Source organism: Penicillium antarcticum (genome assembly GCF_028974205.1).
Source record: "Penicillium antarcticum strain IBT 31339 chromosome Unknown utg000010l_segment0_segment0, whole genome shotgun sequence".
In the NCBI taxonomy this organism is placed as follows: domain Eukaryota; kingdom Fungi; phylum Ascomycota; class Eurotiomycetes; order Eurotiales; family Aspergillaceae; genus Penicillium; species Penicillium antarcticum.
The window spans coordinates 663,539-687,544 of NW_026695308.1; the positions used below are offsets into that span (position 1 = coordinate 663,539).

A 24,006-nucleotide genomic window follows, 5' to 3' on the forward strand; every position below is an offset into this window, starting at 1 on the left:
GCAACCACTCAGTGCGATTTATCTGAGCCAGGTATACCAGGTCTTCAAATTTTTTTTTCCACTAGTGCTCAGTCCCCTCGTCGGTTCCCGCCCGCGTGCTCGAAACCCCAGCCATCGTGACTGCGCGCCGTCTACATTCAACTTTACTTGGACTCTACGCAATGTCTCCGTCAATAGAGGTCGGCCCAATTTTGGTAAACACGGGAGGCATCATCTCGAGAAGGCACTCAGCTGACACACGTGCAGGCCAAAAGACTGAACGCCCAGTGGTCTTTCGACTGCTCACCTGGGCGGGAACTAGGGAAAGGAAGCGTTGCCGATGTGTATCTAGGTAGGCATAGCGGCTTTCCGTCCATACGTTCACCCATCCTGAGCATCACTAGGAACAAACCACTACACCCAAGAGGGAATCGCGATCAAAAAGCAGCGCCTCCGCTGGTCCTCTGGTTCTAAGGGGAGCATGCTTCGCCATGAATACGGTGTTTACCAAGAGCTGGGCCGAGGTGAAGGCATCCCAACTGTGTACGACTACTGCCGCGAAAGGTACAGATACAGAGGTGAGCGTAGATATCGATGCTACTTGGTCATGGAGCAGTTGGGTCCAAGTCTCTACAAAACCATGCAGCACAGATTGGGAAGACCTCGACTGGCAAGTAGCGGACTTTTCTTCTCCCTGGAGGAGGTTGTGAGCATTGGAGAGCAGTTGATCTCTGCGCTGCAACTTATACACAACAGGAATTTTATACACCGGGATGTTCAACCTAAGAATATTGTGTACGACAGATCCCGAGAGCGAGTGTTGCTGATCGATTATGCCGTCGCCGAAAAGTATCGAAATCCCACGACCCACGGGCACCTACCCTGGCAAGCCGCTAGAATGGTCGGATCGCCTATTTTCGCCAGCCTCAACAGTCATCGCGGTCACACAGTATCGCAGCGTGACGATATGGAATCCCTAGGTTATGTCCTGGTGTATCTTGTTCGCGGACAACTCCCCTGGCAACACCTCTCTGCGAAGGCCAAAGACCTAATTGCTGTAAAGAAATCTACCATCACCATTGAAGGCCTTTGCGGTGGGTTAGAACCTCTGTGCAAATTTTTCCGCTCAGTGAAGCGGCTTGTGTTCGGCCAGGAACCTGATTATAACGGCCTACGCCGGGTGTTATGTTCACTTGTCATGTGAAGCTGCCCGGTATGTGCACATGGATCCAACGGCCCAACTGTTTTTTTTTTATGGGGATCGGAAGAAAGTCAAGTAGCGCCCTTGGGCCTCAGTATCATACATGTACAATTAAGTCCCTTTCTCTACCACAATCTGCCTATCTGTGCCACGGCATTCCACTCTCCCGGGTTGTTCAGACAGAGTGGAAGTCCCCTAGACGGAGCGTTGAGTAATCTATGTTTCTCCATTTTGACCTAGTGCTTTCGGGTCTCCTGTCTTTCGGGCCCATTCATGAACTAGCCTGGTTTGCTCTGCCAAAGCCCACGAACGGTCTCGTGGTAAACTTACCTCCGTAATTACAACCCGTATAATGGCGCGTGCTATCCCCTTTTGATTTCCTCCCATGCCAGAATGGCCTAGGTGAAACTGAATGATTGGTGTGGGGCTTGGTAGCAGCTTAAAGATCCTACCCAGACCGGCTTGCATGCACAGGAGCCTCGGGGTCGTGGCCCCTCAGGCTTGCCGGTGGACGCGATATCTGCTAGTTACAAGCCTTGTAGTGGTCAAGAAGCTGTGGTTCTCTACCGTGCGCGGTGGCCTACACCCGCTGTGCAGAATCTGCTTCCGCTCCCTGCCGTGAGCATGCTGGTTCACCTCCTCTCGCTCAAAGGCCGACATGGTGAGCCCGCTCAGTTGGATATCCGTCCAACAGACCACTAAATGGGCCATATAGCCCAGTGGCGGCCCTCGAGTTATATGCCGGGGAATCCTAGGCTGCCTTTTCTGACCGGGGGAGCGAAAGTGGTGTTGCTTTGCATTTTTGTAGTTGATCGGGCCTGTCGGTTGCTCATGAGCTGCACCTCAGGCTGCCAATACTGGCGGTGATCCCTGTTTCATTCAGTACCACGGATCGTACGGTCGCCACTGCTTCGACAGACCAGTCTATCCTTGCAGGCGACAGAGAAACTGCACACCGGACTCTGTGTTCTAGACTTGACGGGATTGTATCTGATATTAGGGCTTTGGTGCCAGGCCAGCCTTCAGCCAGATCCCGAGCTATGGAATGATCTCTAGGTCAAATGCGACCCCATGGTCTCCCACGCCGTACCCGATCGACCTGATCCAGAGGCGCTCGGCCGCATTCCATAAATTAGAGTACTGAAAGCTTTGTCGCTCTAAACTGGAACTTATTGCACTGGTCCGAATCGATGGCATTTTGGGAAACCTCTGCAGCCGGGGCAGGAATACTAGACCAGAACAACCCGGTAAATACGAGACTGGTTCGGATGAATAATACCACCAAAGCAAAGAAACTGCAACAGCTTCGTAGTATAATGTATCTAGCCTGACCCCCAAGCATATCTCGGAAAAATGGGCATATTCTGAGCAAAAGCCAAGGCGATTATGAGACTGCCGCGTAGGGGGGATCATACGGAGGCTGTACTCTGACGGAGGAAACACGATTAAATCGATAAGTCTAGCCACGTCTCTACTTGCCTCAAAGAGCCTTTCCACGAAACTGTCCACGAATCTTTCCACAAAATTATCACGCTCATTGCTAATGGCATGTATGTGGAATACCGGAAATCCGGCCATGGGATGATGTCGAGACTACTTAGCTGTCAGGCCCAACAGATCCGTATATTGTATGTGAGTCCACTCTTAGTGTCACTTTTCCCTCACTGCAACATTACCTTCAACGGTGCCTTGAGTACAGTTGAGGATTACCCAACAAGATGTGAACCCAGGAGTACTTTGCCATCAGTTGGAGATCCACACAGCCAAATTTGAGCCATTCTCGGAAGAATTAGGACGTGAAGGTCGGTCCTGACAATATAGAGCTAAACTTGTCACAAGAGCCACAAAGGTGGCTTAGAAATCCCACTCATACTTTGCTGTTTCTGATATAGAAAATAGTAGCTCCTTCTTTATCCCTATCGTTCTTAATGTGGTGGACCCATCAAGAAAACGCAATCACCCACGATGGACACCTGGTACGCAGTTTCAGACACCGACAAGATGGTCAAAAGTATCGAGCAAGGACACAGAATGCGCGCGGCTTGTGGCCGGTGGTTCTGGAATACGGTCAATTTCCTACCACCAGGGATGATTCTCACAAGGTAAGTGACACATCGACCTCGTCCCCCTTCACGACTTACTGTGACGTAGTTTCCTCCTCTTTCCGCCTGTGTTGCAAGGCCCTTCGTCCCATGACCTGAGCAAGAAAAACGCCAGCATCGGTGCTGCCTTTGCACTTGCCGCATGTGGTTTTCTGCCTTTGTCACTGCTCCCGTTCACAGGACTCAGGTCACGAATGTCACTTCTAGGGAATAAGTACGGTCGGCTGCCTCGGAAATGTATCATTTGTGGTTGCTGACTTTGGCTATCAGACTATGTCTCACGGCGGGCCTCCTTGGGGCATTGAACGTTGCGATACATCTCGCATACGACCTTACAACAAGCAAAATGGTGGTGGCTGCCCTAGCTTTGGCAGTGTCACAGATTGTTTGCTATACCGCCGTCATTTGGCTACGCTCTCGCGGCTCTTTCGGAAAACAAGTCGAATTCTCCATGTATTCCCACCGTGATCGCCCTGGACGGCATCTAAGCAACTTACAAATGAGAGATGAGGCGCCCAAGAACACACCCAGCAATCTCGACGGACAACAAATTTGGATATGACGGCCGTTCCTTCGTGGAGGCTCACTGATAGCGAATCACAAATGTTTGGCACATCATGGAAGAAACAATACCAACGTCCCACTGAGAAATGTACTTGCACTGAAATACCCTGAATGGCCCAATTTCGGATATATTATCCCAGTACTCTTATTGTAAAGACTTGAATCTAACGTAGTCTCGCAGGCAGAGTCTGTAGTCAAGCTTCCTTGGGTGATGTTCTCTGTTCACGAAGCTTTCAGTGCGCCATGAAGGTTCTTTTGGCTAAATCTCTCCTCCACCCCGAAACTAACTTGCCGAGATAGAAATGGACATGGCGCAAGTCTCCCATCCACAATTTCGAGGATATATGCGGACCCAACTTATTATTCTATATAAAATATAGCTCTCAGGTAATTTAATTTTGTCCAATCATACAAAGTCGTCAGGATAATCCTTCTGCGACAAAAAAAAAAAGCCATGATCTCAACTTCGCTATATTCCATGGCATGGGTTCTGAGATTAGGCACAGCAAGAGCCCCCGGTCACTGTCGAAGCCATAAGTACTCCCGTCCACAGGCTTGTCTTCCAAGATATGGCTGTATGGCTTTTTGTCACAGGCTGCCCCTTTCTCATTTCATCGGGAATAACAAAGCTCAGGTCTACCCCCGCCTCATCCATGCAACAGGCACAGCCATCATCGACGGACAAAGATGCATTGGACCGGCATCTGTTGACATTCAGAGTAGAAATAAGAGATATATTGATCTGTTGATACAGTAGTAAGCACACCCAGACAAATAGGAAAGCCAGGACTTGGATGGTGAGCCCGGACGCGGACAGCTAGTCAATTTCTCTCATTTGCTCATGTAAAGGGAGATTATACTGAGAGACCGATGTCCGTCCATTCCATGTCGCAGGTATTCTGCGTTTTCTCGAGCAATGATGCAAGGCTGCAGCGATCGCTGCCATGGCAGATTGTCCAAAACTTTGACAAGGCCAACAGCGGGCCCACCGCGCCCGAGAGGATCGAGTACATGTTCAATAGAGAGCTGTATCCGTTTGATCTCGCCATCATTGAGGTCGCTATATCCCCAGACCAATTGGTCGCTTTCTTCATCTGTGTAAAGGTAGGCTGATATTATGCTTGACAGATATTGAAATTTAAAGGCGATATCTTTGCCATTAGCAGATTTGATGAATGTCGTCTGGATTTTTTTTTATATGTGTTGCGCAAGAAAGTTCTGGTGCATTGCTCCTGTTCTGATATATTTGGTCAGCGTCGCACTATGGGGACAAGGCGTCAATCGCCGACCGTGTATAATGAATATTTTCGACAACCCGTCGGGCTTGCGGTAACTGAAAAGTGTCGGAAAAAATATCGGAGGATATAACCGGAGAGCATCTCGAGAACTGAGTGTAGGTTTGGTCTTAGTTGCTCAATGATAGCTAATGTCGGGCCAGCCTGGATCCTTAATATATATCTGAGCTTGCGAGGCTCCCACCCCATGAACCACTAGCACGGATCAAACAGAGCAATTATCGGCGACGCCGATGACATTGGTTGTTAAATATCAGTGAACTGTACTGCGTTGGTGCTCAGGCCGGGGACTGCTATGCCCATCAAGATCACTGTGGCAGGCACGAGGTTAACATTACGCGCATATGTCCGTTACAACTTAACCACTCTGGTCGGATAGTTTAAGATCTCTGAGGCCCGCCGCGAATTCCATGACAGACAGAAGGGGATTTACCACGATCACTCTTCGTCGAAAACGTTCTGTCGCAGATACAAAACTCGGCGGACTTCGCCATGTGGGGGTGTCAAACAAGTGTTCCAAGGCTGCAAAACAGCTATCATCCTCGAATGATTAGGGACGGCCTTTCACTGTCTTGCAACACTGGTGCGGGTCACCAAATCGAGAAAGCAAGACGGAGGTAATTCCTCGCGAAGAAATAATAGCTGTCTTACAATCAAGATCTCCTATTCTAACCCGATTCAAAGCCTTTCAGTGCTTTTGATGGCTTCCTAACTGTCTTCCCATGTGGCTCAGGTTGTATTGCGGGCAGTGGATGACTTTGATCTTTCGATAAGGATGTGGTGGCAGATTGCAGAGCACATTCATTTCCTTCCAGGGCATTTGTACTCTTCGAGGTGTGCTGGTACTGCTATGATGTCTATTCCCCATGTCCAAGCACCTCCATGTTAGGGCTGGTAATATCACGTGAGCGGACTGGACCAAGAAATAATCTCGACCAGGAAATAATCCTCTTTCAGGCGTTGTTTTCCTCTTATGCTTCATGGATTCTCCTGTGCACCCCATTGGATCCATAACATCGTGAGCCCTTACTCTAGCGGATCCGCTCTACAAATTTGACTCTCCTTTGATTTTGTGAAATTCTATCTCGAAAAACTCGGCATAGTAGCTACCACAGCTGCGGCGACCAGACAAGCACGATAGACACTGGCTCCCAAAGCCTGACCAGACGGGCTTGACTATGCGTGAGCCAAGCATGCCTCGTTATTTGAGCTTAGTAGTAGGGGGAAAATATCGTTATGCGATGAAATGCTAAGGCCCAAATGATTATTCAAAAAAAAATAAATGCAGCATGAAGGTGGGTTTGGCCTGGATCCGGTACCGTAGAGAATGTGCGGCACGTCTATTTACTAAGGACGCGATGTCTCTTTACTAAGGGATGCGATCCCGGAAATTCCAAGTTGAAAAGGTAATTATGTCTCGGGAGTATTAAAAATTAGACGATCACGCTACGAGATCACTTGAGCATGCTCGCACAATCCAAACTTCTATACTGTGGTGTGGAAAGCATGCTAACAGGGCACTAGACTGTGCTTTCAGTTGCGACTGTAATTAATGGAATCGCCTCGATGGATCATCACGTTGCCTCTACTCCTGCGTCAAAATGGTCATCGAGCCATGCCTCTTGTTTAAGAGCTCTCCTGATAGAACCATGAGGTAGCCGGCAGGCAGCGCTCCCAGCCAAGGGTAAAAGGCAGGGGAGGTATGCGAGATGACAACAGCTAGTCTGTTCCATGGCTTACTGCAAATCTTATGTGATAGTAAGCGATACAGTACTGTACGACAAGAGCGGAATGTGCTCCACTGATTTGGGCTTTACTTGAAATATCATGCAGCGCAACTTGGGTAGTAATGTTAAAGCTCCACATGCAAATAACCAATCCGCATGTGGACAAGCTCCCCTCGAAACGGGCGTTGCATGCTTGCAACTAAACACAATAATGAAAGACGTACGGCGGAAAATGGAAGCCTATGTTTGATGTCATATTGTAATCGATGTCCCCGACATTCTCCTTGCTAGTCTATATCTTATTACACGTCTTATATGGCACCATTAATCTTCTCAATATGCTTTGATGATATTCCAATAGTTTTGACCCTCAGTGTAGCAGATGTAGTCATATGTCTGAAGGGTCAGGTTCGGCCACTGTTGCTTGCGCTCTGCTCTTGAATGGATTTCGGTTAGAATCCCACCCTCATTGTAACTGAGTGATCCAGATGTTCATTCCAATTGTGACAAGAGAAAAGCCGACCGCCATACATGTGGAAACTATTGTGTGAGTTCCGAGGCTAGCTTTAGCACCGTACTTCCCTAAGACTTCCTCAATGTGCTGCGTGTAGACATAGTACAGGCTAATGGACCATGATGTTGCAACAGTGAGCAGAATCGTTGAAGTCTGCGCCAATTATCAGAGTCCGTGCATAGCCCATTGGGGGAGGGGTACTTACAATGGATGAAACCACCAGTAATGCACTTCCATGAGAAACGAAAACCCTTTTGACGCCAAAAACCAATGTCAGAAATGCTGCGACATAGGCAGATATATATAGGCAGATAATGGCTCGTGAGCTGTGTAGATTTCCTGTAATATAGACCTCACCATCACTGGCCGATAGCCCGTTCATCTCTGAGGCAAGGGACTTGAAGATCCCCCAAAGGTTGAACGAGAACGAAGTGCTTGTATCTGAGCATTTATTTAAGATACCGTCTCGGCCTTGACAGTAACTCAGAAGGCCAACGTGGTAGTACGCGGGCAGATCTGCTTTGATGTTATTGAGCAATGTTCCAAGATCATTACTGACTTGGCCAACGGCGGACCCTGCCCCCCTCGCCAAATGCTTTTGTGCCCCTTCTCCCGCACTTCTAGCAGCCAGTTGCATTGAATTCGTGTGATTCAATAGACGCGTCCCGACAGTATCCAGTGAGCGTCGAGCGATGGCATCATCGATCCGTGGGAAGTTCCTCAGATCCACCTTGAGATCGGAGTTAGCGTGTTTTCTCCAATTGACGGAAGGGTGAGAGTGAGTACCTTCATAAAGTATAAATTAAATGGCGTGAATGGTGACGTGCACCCGGCAAATACAATAGCGAGACAAATCAGCACGGCTACGGGAAATGATAATGCTGCGATGGGAACAATCCTGTTTAGCCTTGTGCGCGAACTGGCTCTCATGATAGACATCTTGATCCCCCCAACCATATGGACGGGCGCATTCCACTTCAAGTAGATAAAGCAACGGTTCAAAGCCGGTAATGTTATGGCTGGGTGGCCACTTGTCGAATATTGACTGGAAAGGATATCCCAAATATGCCCTCAACCCAACATGGACCATTGAAAATCGCTTTTATTAGTTTTGCCATTACTGATACAAGGTGATTTGGACATCCGCCAAGGCCTAGAATAGCCCCGTGGATAACATGTTACCGGAGACTCAGGGGCCAGCCCACGCGGACTTCTAGTGGGATACAACGTATCCGTTATGAAGCTGGGCTGGGATGTTCGACGACAACATGATTTACTCGGATGACTAGGAATAACTCATGTCCACAGTCAGGTAACCATCTACCAGGCTCGCTAATCAATCATCGGTGACGCCAAAATCTTCCCAAAATCAATATAGTGGCATTTTTGGATAAAGAATTATTGGCTATTAGTCTAAGAAAAAAAAATGAGATTGGCCCAAAATTCCATTTGACGGTAACATGTATCGAGTGGTTTCTGTGGTCGATTTCTAGAGGCGCGGGGGAGGCCGGGGGGGGGGGGGGGGGGGGGGGCGCACAACCCGCTCATACGTCTTGGTTGCTGAGTTTCCTAGCCAAATCCGGCTTGGAAATGTTTATTTCGAAAAGTGACCTGGCCTCGGACACCACCAGGGCTGTCCCAAATCATAGAACAGCAAGTTAAATGAATCATGCTACGGACCAAAGCATAAAGTCGGCTAGCTGGCCTTACCAAGCTATGTTTTGGATAACCAGGATCAAAAGCAACAAGGAAAAAGAAAAAAGGGGACTGGCTCCTAATTCAATCCCTGTTGTCATGTTTGTATCATCAAGGTCACGTTAATGCTCACCGAAAATCGTCGCGCTGTTTGGCAACAATCAATATATCACTGGATACGAAGTATGATCTAATTGTACTAGGGCTGGCGTTTGGATTCACTCGATTGACATAGACTACTGGTCTCTAGTTCAATCCGGATACCTGGTGTCGTTTTTATTCTACCACCCGAAGTCCCGATAAAATTGAATGAGTACAGCCATTGAGATCTATTCATGAACTAAAATAGGACCTGTGTGATGAGCGCCACCCACAAAATCCCGAAGGGCCAAGTGGTTGCACTTAGCCCCTAGGTAGTCTGAACACGTAAACGAGATACATGTAATCCAACGAGTCTTTCATTTTTTTTAGTGGCCCAGCAATTCTACTTGTTGGCTTCAATGAGGTTTTCTACGGGCAGGACCCCTTCCTTTGAGGTCAGCACTACCTCTCGATATGCTCCGAGGTGTAACGTCGCTTTACTAGCCCGCTACATAGCCTACTTGCCGTGATACTATCCTGCGCATTACACCAAAAACCATGCAAGAAAAGAGAAATTTGATGGAACGGAAGATTTCAGTTCACTAATTTGATGGACCGTGCAAAATAATGCCACAATGAATTGTGGTGGACAGTGTAAGTCCAATCCGCGCTAATTCAAATTCGGTCGAGCTATCTTGCCTACCACAGTTGGTTAGCGCCCGTATTTATATCTCTTTTTCATACATCTGCATCATGACCCGTAGTACAGTACAGAATTTGTCATGGATTGCGGAAGAATGTGCAGATGTACCTTATAAAGAGCGCCTTTCGATAGGTCCCCGTTAGACTCCATGTGTTGCTTGCGTGAAGCAGAGGAAAGACCATTTAGTCGAACCCGGCACTGAAATCGCACCGACTACACTTATGAAGCTGTGCGGCTTTTAGATCCCTGCCTTTCCTTCTCATGATTCAATCCACGGTCGTCTTGGTTGGCTTCCTCGCGGAGGGAAACGAACGAGACAGAGTCCCACTATTGGTAGAACAATCAGCAGCATTCCACGGATTAAAGGCAAAAGGCTCTTTCCGTGTAGTTGGGGGCTTTTTTGAGCCAATGAACCACTGGTGCATCATGGTGTTCTACGAAGGATCCGTGATAGGAGATCCTGCTGTGGAGGCATTGCGACAACATCTGGCCGCATCCTGTTTGGACGGTAGAACGTACGAGCATGTTGAGCCTATCGCGGAGCCGCTATTTTCGGAGGCAGGAGGGTGCGATCCATTCGCGGCATGGAAGTGGGAGACACTGATTTGCTATTTCAGGGGTTCACCGTATCGCCTGATGTGGGATGGCGTTATGCACTTTGCGAATGCCAAACTATACACGTCCGCCGTGGATGATGCATTAGAGGAGTCGGAAGGGACGAGTGTGGATTATGAGGCATAGGGAAACGTTGCGTATACATGTTCTGGTGAGGTCAACGTGTTGTGGTGGCTTGAAGCCTGAGTGAGATAACTCCTGAGCTGTGATGTTCTAAATTTGGCTTTCTTTTGCTTTGTGGCCGCTTCTTCCTCCTTTCCTTTCCTTTCTTCTATTTTCCATCTTACATCTCGTTATTGATCTTGTATGTAATTTTGAGCGATCGTTGGCAAAGAAGGACCATATTATCCACTAGCCGTATGGCAGTAGAAATGCTACTTTAATAAATGGTTTCTTTCTACAGCATAACCTGACCATAACCTGACCTGTATTTGTCCACAGGTCTTTCTCCCAGACTTGGCTTCTCCCAGACTTGGCTTCTCCCAGATCCGGAATTCACTCGCGATCAGTGCATGAACATACTAACAATATAATTTACATAATAAAGTTATTCCATTATTGAAGCTCATAATCCGTCCGATCTGCCGTAATTGAAGCTCCGGCTGCAGTCCTGCGGGAGATTTCCCAAGGAAGCAGCGCAATGAGTTTTGCAAGATAGACGCGCGAGTATAAGACATGCTTTATTTAGGAGAGTTACGATCATTGAGAAAGCCAGAGAGTCAATAACTCAAGTTGACCAGTAAGCTTAGCGCGAGGGTTAGACAGCATAAAGCATAGGAAAAGAAGCTGTTTACGTCCAGCTTTTCAAATTTGGCAAGTTGACTTTCATTGATGCAGAAAAATCAGTCAATACAGAGTCCAAATCCATGAAGTTCAGTGCGAAATGCTGGGGTCATGGCAGTTCGCGCGAACAAACGGAACCGGAAGGAAAGGAAATGTCGGAGCCGCAAGAAAGGAATTAAGGATCATACCATTTATTCCGATCTATACAAGACTTCCCGGTGTTACTTTTCTGATGCATTCAGAGGCCATGTACATCGACGGGTCGAGTTGGATATTGAGATGTATTGGTATGGACTACGACGTAGAGATACTGCACTGTTGATCCACGCCCGACGCCATTTCGTTAAAAGGACATACAAGAATTGGGGAATCATCTCTTTGCGAGTCATCCGCATGCTATTTCAAAATCCAAGGTTCGCTCTCATGGGGGAGCTGAAGGAGTTGGCTGTCAGAGTGGCGCGGGACCATATTTGCCTAGAGAGGTCGCACTTCAAACGCATGATTGCGAGATTCGGATCCTTATCGCCATGGAAAGGGCGCATGTTTCGATCAGTGCTTCAGGAAGAACTTCATCACAGCTGGATCATTGGAAAGATTTGGGCTTATCCGCCGCCCATCACATGGTATCATTACGAACAAAGATACCGTACTGACTTGGCTAGTATAACTGATTGCAACTGTATATTTTGAGCCTTCCTCCGTTATTGTGGCTGCGATTCCCTCCGCCATATCTTGAATGGGGCCTGTGCAGTACCGGATGGCGGATTTACTACGATGCTGTTTCTCTTTTCCGGAGGAATCCCACGGTGGCGGTCGGCAGTACATTGGACGCGGGCCAGAGCGGATGGTCTGAGTGCAGAGATGTAGGTGCAAGCGCTTCGCACGTGTGGCACCGGGTAAGCTTCAGTCTCTTTCAGAGGACTTCAGATTTCAATGTCTTCGGGACAGACAGCGCTGCGTGCAACACATCATGCCCGACGAAGATCGCTGTTAGTAAAAATGAGCATTGCCAGACATCGGCGACAACAGCGGTCTCTCCTATTGCAGGGCCAGTCTTTGGCATTACAACCCCTCGTTGCCCTTACAGCCGCGAGCAGAGAAATTCCTCGTCCATCCCCGGGTGTTTGTCACAGGGTATTGAGGAATCAGCAGAGTTAGTCGCCAACAGAATATCACAAGACCCGATATAGCTCAACACTGAATGGCAGGCGGGAGTCCCGTGCCAAATATCCTCTTTTCGTAAAGTCAAAATGTAGCACGCTGAAGTGCACAGAGTACCGACAGCGGACAGTAGGACAGAGCATGACGGGCTCGAGGTTGCCGGAAAGAGAATTACTGATTGAGCTTGTGTGCTACGAGTCAGAGATATGGATCAATAATATGGCATGCAGAAGCCCAGGATGTAAGCTAACTTCGCCAGGAAAAATACGCAATGGCGCCCAAAGGCACTGTGCCCCTCTGGGCGACGCCCCAGTTGCTTAATGCAAGGCACAGGCCGAGGGCCTCAAGTTGGGAGGCTAAGGAGATAGCTGCGTTGTTAGTGGCATTACTAATGGCGATGCTGGGATTGTCCATGTGAGTTTTGTCTGTGATAACAAAGATTCAGGCCGGATACACAAAGCAACGTGTAACCAAAATGAGTCCGTATCGACTATGAGACCCTATCGCTGGAACGAACACTTTAAAGGCCCATTGCAATACTGCTAATTTCCTGATTGGTATCGCATAACTATCAATTCGATATCATGTCATAAAGTTGCTTCTCATTGCCAAGCCACTTCCTGAATGCTGAAAGTGCTCAAGTGATGAAACGGCACTCGACTAATTTTTACTAACTTACATACTAGCTTAGCCTAGACACCACATAATGTAGACCGGAGAAGGACTTGGCGCCGTGCTACCGCCATGCTTTTACGCAAAACTGTTGCAATGGCCCGGTGGCCTTTACGAGAACTGGCCTGTTCTGGGATTACACATCAAGCTCCTGGGGAGTGATTCGTTAGAACGTGATTCCCACCACAACTAATCTCCTAATATATGGCCAATCAAACGCAGGCGATGACCTATCGATCTTCTCCAGTTATGATACGTCTTCCTGGATGAGTACCTGACATAGCGAGTCGATGTCTTTTGGGCACTGCAGCCGACCAAATTTCATGCAGGGCAAAGGAATGAGTCCGACGGAGGCGTAAGAGTAACCTGCACCTCAAGAAATTTTATGCTCACAATTTGCGCCCGAAGCAACCAGCGGACGATCCAATATAATCCCAATGTTGAGATGGGACCCCAGGCTGTATCCCAGAGCATATATACATAGATATTTAACTACATAAGCTTATAAGCTTCAGTGGAGCTGTCGGGTGGGTAAAAGGGTATCTAGCCTGCCGTTGTTTGTTGCTGATAATCCCCAACAAAAAAAAAAAAAAAAAAAAATTGGCGTGAGTCGCCGACAAGGACTGGTCCAATACACCATATAGGGCAATATTTGCCATCCCTTTGCCGAAAGCTGAGCCCATAACTAGTAAAGGACTACCTTTGATTTTGATATAATTACTAGACGGGCTATGTCTAACTGGTTGATACATAAAGGGTATGGTCCTGCAGAACTACGAAGAATGAGGATCGTGCGGTGGGGCTGGAATCAAATAATTCGTCTCTATCCCAACAACAATGGCAACTATCCAGCCTAAAGAAATCGTGTCGAACACAGCCCTTCAAGAATATATAAGAGGCCGACCAAATCAATTCTTTTCACACCACGTACTTTCCCAAATCATTGCATCTCTATCCGTCTTCCGTTTTTCACACGCCCCAGTACCTGTTCTCGCTACCATGGTTGAAAACTCACCCATCAAGTCCGCAATTCATGAAGAGGGGGCCAATTTCAAGCTGGGGACTCGACCAACCAAGCCCAGTTTTGGTCTGAGAGCGCCAGAATCACCTATAAAAAGTCCGTCGATACCAAGAAGCGCAGCGGGAGCAAACAACAAGCATGCTAGCAAGACCATTAAGCTGAACGCCGGCCTTGACGTCGCTCGTAAAGCAGTGGATAACAGATCACACTGCTGTCCAACAATCATCTCACGAACCTTGCGTGGCTCTCTTTCACACGGCATGATCCACCCTTCACAGAAGCACTCGGGTAAACGTCGACTCTCTGGTATTTTTCCAATGGACGATTTCGACCAACCAAAGTGCCGCGACTCACCGTTTCGCTCACTTGTGGTATTTGACGCGGGGGGTTGAGGTGTGAATCCAGGTTTGGCAAGCTTCACGCCAGAAACAAGAAATTTTGGCTGTGTACACACGCAGCGGGATGATGAACAAAGCCCATGTTTTAGCACAATAGCCACCTGCTTACAATAACTCAAGATCTTTACTTTGCTCCGATCATGTTTTCCATTGGGCTGTGTAGTCGCGACCCATTGCGCATGAGCTTTGGTTTATTCTTTTTGTCGTGTTTTATGAATTAATAAGCTATGTTGCACGCCTGGCTCTCAAAATACTACGCGCCATATATATTTTGTCCATAATCAAACAAATTCAGCTCCACCTTTCCTCATTGAACATGCATGGGTTAGAATGGTTTCGACGAACGTCTTACTAAATCGTTCAGCGCACTGTGCATTTATCTTGTTTATCTCTGAACGCGAGACAAGGAACCTGACTTGTAAAGCGTGGGCGCTCACTTCATTTCTGGAGTCTCAGTATTCCTTAACATTGGACTATATTGAATGCTGATTTGCACTTAGCTTGGAGCGGTCAAATTGATTTGACTGCAAGGTCTCACTGTGAATGCCATCAGAATGGCTGTGCCGATGCCATCTCGTAGTCCCTATTTGACCGCAGGTCTATATAGTATGCCATAAACTGCCTTGCGGCGCGGGAAAGCATATAGGGCCACGCGACGAAACATATTCTTTGGTGATACTTATAAATCTACATCAACTGATTCAGTCACATTATGAGCTGGCGGGGCTCCAGAGTTATATCATATCGGACAACCTATACGGTATTCAAGCTTCCTAGCAGTCAATCCTGTTCCGCGCGGACTTGAACGAAAGACACCCTGCAGGCTATGTAAACCCCGAGACAGATCACAGCAGATACAATTGTTGCAGCCCATGACGGTTGGCTTCCCTAGGCCCAAGGTTCTACTTGCCAGAAGAATGACTGGATGGAGGTTTACAAGCAAATAGATGAGTGTCACTACCAGAGCTGGTGTATGCAATGAAAGAATTATTGCGATGGCATTCAAGGCCCGGAGAGTCTGAGTTTCAAGAAGGCCAAAGCACATGTGTAGTGTCCTACATTCACGTGTTTCGCTTCGTTTTTTATAGTACCCGTTTGAAAATATCCAGGGTGTAGCGCTTCGTGGAGAAGGCTCAGCGATTGTCTCAGGAGTTGCAGTACCCAAAAACGGCTGGGAAGCACTTTGTTGAGCAGCTAACTGATCGAGCCTTGTACCGAGAAAAGGGATGAGTGACACACAGTCCTGTATATGCGTGAAGCGTGCAACGTCAGGGGAGCATGGCTCCTTCAGGGCCTTCAGGCCATTTGCTTGTACTTCCACTAAGCGCTTTAATCGCCGGTCGCGAATGCCAATAACTAATGGAATAGCGCATGCACCTGTAAGCCTTGGTAAAGGGATGGACTACAGGCGGGAAGGATCCAAACAGCTTTTGATTCCGGAGCCATTGATGGGAGTGCTAGAAAGGCCCCAAAGGCATCGAAAAGAATTCATCTCTAAATCCAAATCTTTGTGAATGAACTTCAAATATTTCTCAAATGCAAAATGACGAAACAGGGAGAAAAAAAAAAAGAAAAGAGCGGGGTGAGGACGAGTAGTGAGGCATGCCCGGGGTTTTACACGAATTTTACGAAGGGGCTCCACCGAGGTGTCACGTATTAAATAAGCAATATGAAGATTCACTTTGCCTCAATCTCACGATCATTCGATAACGAGTGACCTAATAACTCACCAGGTCCTTCTGTCGATTTTCCAGAGATGAGATGGCGATGAAAAAATATTCCAATGTGGACGGTCACGAAAGCACAATTCTTCCTCAGTGGTTTTGATACTATGGTTGGTTGAAGTGTCGGGCACAGAATCCCAAAGACGTAAACGTTGTCAGGCCGTCCCTTAATGTGTTCTTTCGAAAGACTAATCTAAAAATAGGCCGCACTGTATCTCCGGAATGGCGCTTGGATTTCGTCTGTCAACCGGAAGAGCATATATCTACTGCTATGGAAACACCTTTCTGCCATAAAAAAATACTATTGAATTAAGATGGAGCCTGAAGTGTCGCTTTGGCAATTAAAACTGTTCCTTCGGCGGCTATCGCGAGCACCGCAGCAGCCAGTTACGTTCAAGAGCAACAAGACAAAATGTGTAAGTTCAGAATCCTCCACACTACCGTTGACCACACCATCCTTACTAGCTCCAAGTCAACCATTTTAGCATCGTTGAAGGAACGACTGGTTGTGATGGGAGGAAGACGTCAAATGCAAACCAACCACAGATATGACGCTCTTACGCGCCATATCAAGTATCTTTACCAACTCTATACTCAAGTGCAGGACATTGGTTTCCTCCTTAATTTGGCAGACCACATCCACCACGATGTAGCAACATCAAGATCGGATAAGGTTCCTGCATATAAGAACAACACAAGGCTTCTTGGTCGGGTGCTAAATTGCCTTGGACGAAAACTGAAGCTGAGGAGCAGTAACCCATTCATATTCGAATTGCGAGACGCTTGCCACAGGATCAATGCCTGACTCAACCGGATGAAAAGTACCGCATCTACATGCGATGAAGCCCTGCCCAACTTCCTCTACAATCACATTGGATGGGCAATCTTCCAGAATATACAGAGTGCGAAGTTCGTGTTAGTCACGGCCGGGTTTGCAGAGCCCAAGGACTTTCAGTCCTAGGAAGGTCACAGTCCCTATCGTTTAAACCTTGTGAACCGGATGACTAGTCTGGCATGACCTGTCGTAGCGCACTTCACCCGCACACTTCGCTGGATTAGGTTAACAAACAAGGATTTCAGGTTCTCATATTGGCTAATTTGATGATTTCCATTGATGGCTCCAATATAATATGGCCATGGCCAATCTATCTGAAATGTTCAATTTATTAGCCCTTTGCCTCACTCATCATAGTACTTGGACCTGTAATAGTACATAGGTCACATTGAGCGCTGCAGCTTATAGGCGCACGATACATACTGACAGTTGTACATGCTATCCTTGGGAAGAATTGCTCATGGGTCAAGGTATAATGACCTGTCGTGCTGCAAATGCTTGCTTCGGCCGTGTGGTTTACGAGAAGCCATGCTAGCCTCGGAAGGGTCTAGAATCCGACATCACAACGTACGATTCCTCCAATCACATAAGCCACAAAGGAAGCCTCGAAAACAATAATGCTTACGAGCTCGGACGGATTTGATGTCACTGTCGGTATGGCCGAGGCAATAATTTTCAGAACATAATCATTAGTAACCACTAGCCTAGAACAGGTATTGCTGAGCGACCTATTTGATCAAAAACTTGATAAAGGATCTCGGCCCATCTGCCCACGCTATTCCAACTCTGAATAAAGCGGCATCATCTTTCTTGATCAATGGGCTACTACTAAATTCTGGGTTACTAAGGGAATTCTCGAAAAGGCGATAGAAAGGCGCTGTTAGCATAGGAATGACGACTCCGGCCTACAGCGATGATTTACCGATATAACTTTGGTTGGTGGTTGTCCCGCCATTCCGAGAAAGTTCTGTTCGGTTGCCGATTAGGCTGCAAATTACCTGAACATCAAAGAGCGCTTAAGCATTGGCTGCGCGACCATCGCGGACACGATCAAAGCTAAAAGTACCAATGAGGTCGGGGAGATATCCAATTTTTATAACAATTACACTCCAGAGCAAGAAGAGAAGCTCTGCCGCGAGAATGGCTGGGCCGAGGAAGGTAACTTCAACTGATTGTAGGCAGCATCGGTAAATGACCCGTCAGAGCCGATGATGGGTCATCGCCTAAGCTACGCTCTCCCCAATTCCCAGATAATTATCTCTCGTCTAGGTATTTTGTCCCAGAAGAAGTGGCGAAGGGCATACAATTTGCGCAAGCCAAGAACGCATATCTCGTGAATATTAAAATATTCAGTCGCTGCCATTCTTTGCCAATTTCTGATCAGCTCTTGGATTTATCAAATCACCACGCACGCATGATATGCGAAGTGACTTGCAATTACGTATATCTTGCATTGGAGCATCATGAATATGAGGGCCTACTAAGTAAGAGACAGGGCTTCTATATCCGACGTACCAGGCGCTGCATGCGCGTAAGAGTGGCTGGCATGTAGATCATGAAGACGTGGTTGGATAGAGAGCTCAACCACAAAGTCTCATGAGCTTCAGTACTATTGCTTCGTGGAAATGCTGGCTTGCTAACCAGCTCGTCCGATATAGGCCGAGAAAACACTCGGTGGCCCAAATTATAAGACTGTCGCATTGCAGAAATTCAATTAGCCTGGGGGAAGTGCCAGCCTGACCCTGGGTGACATACTTTTACTCGGGGCCAGCAATTGAGTTACGCTCGATCTGCCGGTCATCTGAGTACAGATCAGCCTTCAATTTATCGCAGGGGTCGACAAATGGTACGCTGCCTTGGGGGGGGGGGGGGGGGGGTAATTGATGGGAAATGTTGCGTGTATATCATCCGCAATTTCAGCATTTTCCATATGTTTCTGGGCATTACTGGTCGCGGTGACATACCCAGATAAGCATCCACACGTTCCAAAATACATTAATACCAGTAAGGAACAAGGAACATCGGAATTAGCAAGCCCAAGGTGTCATCCAGACGCTACATAAGTCACCCGCTGATTTTGTCCACCAGCTCTTTCCCATGTGAGGCTTCTGAAACATGCCAGAGAGATGACATCTTCTCCAGCCTGCCACTAGTCAACTCTGCGTCCCCGCCAAGTCCCACCCACAACCCTGCCATGAACGAAGAGCCATAAATCAACCTGACCCGAACGCAACCCCCTCGAAAGCTCGTAACCGAAGACATGCATTCCCAGATCCCGGAATGGCTTCAGAACAAAGAGGAAGGTCAAGGGTCTATCTCTGGTATACGTGATCAGACCCATTGAAAAAACTCATAACGCTTACGCTCAGCAAAGCATTTTATTCTCGTGGCCTCTTTCACTGGCAGCCACTCATGGGTCTTATTGAGAAAGTCTAGTGCCCAATCGGCTTAGTCCCTCACATCAAGTAATCGTCGTGTATGATATAGCCTTGTATATTCTACATTGGCTAGTCAGCTGTAGAGCAGGATGGGAATTAAGCTGGTGAAGGTACTGGGTAGAGCAGAATGAGCTCAAATTCCTCAGCTCATATTATACCAATGACGGAATTACACGTAGTGAGAGTTTCCTTTCCTTGGAAGAGCCATGCTGAAGATCTAGAGCCTTTCAATTCGTTGATATACATATGTTTATAGCTCTTTTGTGTAACTGGGGTATGGAAATGTCTTCGTGCAAAACTGGCCAGTTGGTGGGTTGTGGAACCCACCCCCTCTTCGGGAACCAACATATTAATAAAATTGAAGCCTTGAAGCATGGGACTAGGATAGTAGTATATAATATCAATGTAACGAGTATACAAAGCCACTTCCTGTCATGGGGGCTGGAAGTGCGATCGTACGACACTGGCCAGTTGGTTGAATGTGGGAATCCCGGCATAAGCCCTAACAATCGGGGTTTAAATGATCATTTTCACCCCTTGTACTATCAAAGTACTGAGCTTATCAAATAATGGATTACATTGTTGGATCGTTCCAGTCTCTCTCTAGATTGTTATTTCTTAATGAAAATTTCGTATCCACGCCCGAAGCGAGAGAGCCAGGAGCACCGTGCCACTTTATGTGCGCCCCGTCTCCTTCAATAATCTCCAAAGAGACGTGGGCCAACCTCGTGCAAACTTTGACCAGGTTCCTACCGTTATCTATGCCATTGCTATGCCCTACCAGGATTGGCTTTGACCTAAAATAATCTTTGATGTAGTGGAACTCATCATTGGCCGGGAAAAGCCCAGGAAGCGATGGCGGAGGTGGCACTAGGCCGTAGAATCTTTTTAACAACATTTAGAAATCAGGTTCACCAATATACATTGTTCCTGGGGCATGGTAAAGTCGACCATAGCCCGGAAACAACTTTCTGGTAATCCGCCTCATTCGAAAGGATGACCATAAGGGATAAGAGTCGACAGTGCGCTGCGATTGTCCCAAAATTAGAGCTCTTGTCCTGCAATAATACGTTCGCATTGATGATTTGGTGTACTGAGATGGAACGTGGTGGCCTTTGGTCTTGTATCCGCTTGCCGTTGTAAGTAGCAGCCGACTCTCAGGCTCGTTTCTAGCCCCGTCGCACTCCAGAAGCGCTTCCATATCTGCTAAACATTGCTGGCGTAGACCTTGAAGCTCGATCTCATCTGCGAAAACACCATGGGTATTATCTGCTCAATGCTAGAACTCCAACAAGAGGGAAAATCCGGTTTGTCGTCCTGAAAGTAGAATGGCCATAGAGGCCATGCGGAGTCTGGTATGAGTGGCAGATACTTATCTCGGCGATCCTCCTTTCTACTCGGTCTCTCCGCGCCAACATTCAACTTACTGCGGAATTGGTACAGGGGACTGGGGTGTTGGCGAGGTTTATCGAGATAGAGAAGCCGTCGCTTTTCCTTTGGCGGAGGCTGGAATATGATGAAGCGAGCGAACCGTTGCGCATTGTTGTGGCAAAAGGTTATGATAACAGATGATTGCCAATATTCTCCGCTGATAGATTTCAAGGTGTATTCATGGATAGTCCTTATAGTAATGATAGCCTAGAATCCAAAAGCCACGGTACCTCGGTTTATTAAAATCGTCAGAGACACTAGTTTGGTGCTTGGTTTGACCCTCGAAAGCACTGCTTTTCTATCTTTTGGAGTCTCTAAACATGGTGCACGGTACTAGCAAAAAAAGAAGTTGGCCAATAAAGGCTCTATCCCGAAGTAAGCACGGAAGGTGGGAAGCTGAGACATAATTGACATAGTTGAGCCGGTGAACTTGATCGGCAGTATGGCCTGAAGGCTATTTAATCACCATTATGGCAAAGCAGCATCCCTTCAGGCTTTTCGGTCTAACCCGACCGTTAAACAAGAATTGATTTCACACCCGCACCATATAGGATTATCTATGGATACATGCATATGTAATGGACTCCGTAATGAACTCCCCGACAGGCCAGGTTAGTGTAGGGTCAAATAAATAACAAAATCAAACCAATGCCTGCGTTGAAAGCTACCGAGAAGCACCTGCCAAGACGAACAAGTTGCGAGCAGCCAGGTAGCGTACGAGGATATTGAATCTTGTTCTGAAACGAGACTTGACAGGATTTGAACAGTGCAGCCAACCTTGCAAGTGAAGCAACTACCATAATCAACAAGCAAAAAGAAAACCCCAAAGATGCTGTATAGGGAAACAAGGGATCCGATGTCGCCAGACATGGAGAGTACAGATCCAATGTTGTAGCATCTATACCAAGCGATTCACAAATTGGCCGGTTCTTTCTACAGCTTTACCATATTCATGACTTAATTCCTGACTGAGTTCCTAGCACCATATTAGTAGATCTTGCAGGGTTCTGGCGGGGGCTGAAGTATGACTGTAGAACTTTGGAGATATTGATGAAACCTAAGTATCATTTGTTTGAAGCGTTGAGGACATTGTTTCTCCGGTAAAGTAGTCTCGCATAGGAGACTGTTTGTATAATATCATTTTTGGGAGACGTGAAAGACATGAATGGGAGACCGCCATTATTCTACCGCGCAGTCTCCACTTGCCTATCTCGCATCACAACCTTAAGTAATATTAGGCCCTTAGACGAAACGTCCTAACGGGGTGAAGAGATTTTGAGAATGCAGGAGTACTGTATAATGGTGGCTGTACAAGAATAAATCCCCACTGGATGTATAACAGAATATATAAATGCAGATGCCGTGCTCTTTGACCTAGTTATCTTGCCACTCTACGCAAGCTGCCTCAAAAAACCCGTCAATGTTTGATCCATCCCAAAACAGATCCCGTGTATTATTTAGCCCCGTGAAATATTGCTGAACTTTTCCCAATCCACGTTTCATGAAACCAACAACATCAATTTCCTCTGCGTCAATTTTTAGAATATGGCTGCGATGAGTGTACGAGATGAAAGTCCATACCGGTGTGCTTTTCCGGTCCTCCCCTCCGTGTCTGTCTCAAGGCGGAATGTTCTATCAATAAAAATTTAAGAACATTCCAGATCTGGAGCATATGTTCTGTTTCCGCCGGCTGAACATTCCGGTACTTCAAAATAAGAGAGCCATCTATGTTAGCCAAGAGATTCAAAACAATGATAAAGATGAAAGAACATCAATCGGAGAGACTGAACAGGCAAAGGCTATGATATTCTTACCCGAAGCCATTGGAGCTGGCCCTCCTTGTCCACTTCGTCGCAATTGTCCGCCACTTCGCCGCAATTGTCCTCCACATACGCTGAATCTCTGTTCTTTGGACCGCAGGCTTTCACAAAGTCCCACAAAAGCCCGAAACCACAGTGCACATTGTGACTGGAATTGTCGTCTAGTCTCAGGCCACGCAATCGCCCTCGATCAATGTTTAATCGATATGGGGAAGCTACAATAAAATTCCTCAACCACGCACATGAGACAATTGGGTATCTCCTGCTATTGACCATTGTATCTGGGTGAGGCTGCGATGCCAGATATTGCCGAACCCGATGCAGCTTGGCATTATTGAGAGGATAAGATTGACGAATCAAATCAAACCCAAAGAACGTGGTTAATAGTCTCTGCTCAGATACCTCTTCCATAAATAACGTATTTGGTTGACGACAGAGCCTGGGAAGTGGATCATCATAAGTCGGCCCGAATGGCCCCTGGCCCCGAGTATCAGTATCGTAGAATGGTTCTAGAGGAAGTGGCTTGTTCTTGGGGTCTTGGTCCACATTGACATTGGACTTTATCCAACCTCTGAAGCATGATCTAATTGTATAATTGGGTTGGGACTCCGAAGGAGACACCAGGTTAGATTTGGAATAGTTGGCACACCAGGATTGATCTCGAGATGTGCGATGACTGCCCCTGTTGGGATCAAGGGGCTGTGGTAGAAGTGATTTCCAGTCATACATATCCAGCGCGTTATGCGGGCCTTCGTAGTGGTCTCCAGTGACCTTGTCATCTGCTGCCCGGTGTTGACCTACCTCTAAGTTTGCTAGGGTTTGACTGCCAGGCCTTTGAGCATCCCAGGCTGGCAGTAAGCCTTGCTGCTCTCGCTCACGTAGATGATCATGTGGCATCCTAGAATATTGCTACTTTCCTTGAAGCCGTTCCTGACAGAATTACGAAGGCAAGAAGAGCATTTCTTGAAGGACTGCCCGGACGAATCTAAATTTGACCCTCCATAAATTTGAAATGATACACCCCAGTTCCCAGTTTAGCCTAAGGTAACTTTTCGTCTCTTCGGTACCAAATTACCACTGATATTATTGTAATTGTAATTTTTAGCTACCGACCTTCTCGGGCAATATGTCTAAATAGTGCGGTCTTTTTTGGGCATGCGCCCAGGTCTTCATCTCTCAATCCAGCGTGGATATTCTGGTAAAAGACAACGCCACCTTGAATCCACCGGTCCTGAACCGGCATGGCC

At 47.2% G+C, this 24,006-nt stretch overlaps 2 protein-coding genes across 2 annotated transcripts; both read left to right on the top strand.

Moving 5' to 3' along the window:
• Window positions 1-161: 161 nt before the first annotated feature.
• Window positions 162-1,183, top strand: N7508_011178 (uncharacterized protein; the record flags this gene model as incomplete). Its single annotated transcript, XM_058469238.1, has 3 exons — window positions 162-194; window positions 247-331; window positions 384-1,183. The coding sequence occupies 3 exons, from the start codon at window positions 162-164 to the stop codon at window positions 1,181-1,183; spliced, it is 918 nt and encodes a 305-aa protein (XP_058314216.1).
• A 9,104-nt stretch (window positions 1,184-10,287) lies between these two features.
• On the top strand, window positions 10,288-10,602 carry N7508_011179 (uncharacterized protein; the record flags this gene model as incomplete). Its single annotated transcript, XM_058469239.1, has 2 exons — window positions 10,288-10,427; window positions 10,479-10,602. The coding sequence occupies 2 exons, from the start codon at window positions 10,288-10,290 to the stop codon at window positions 10,600-10,602; spliced, it is 264 nt and encodes an 87-aa protein (XP_058314217.1).
• Between the last annotated feature and the right edge of the window lie 13,404 nt (window positions 10,603-24,006).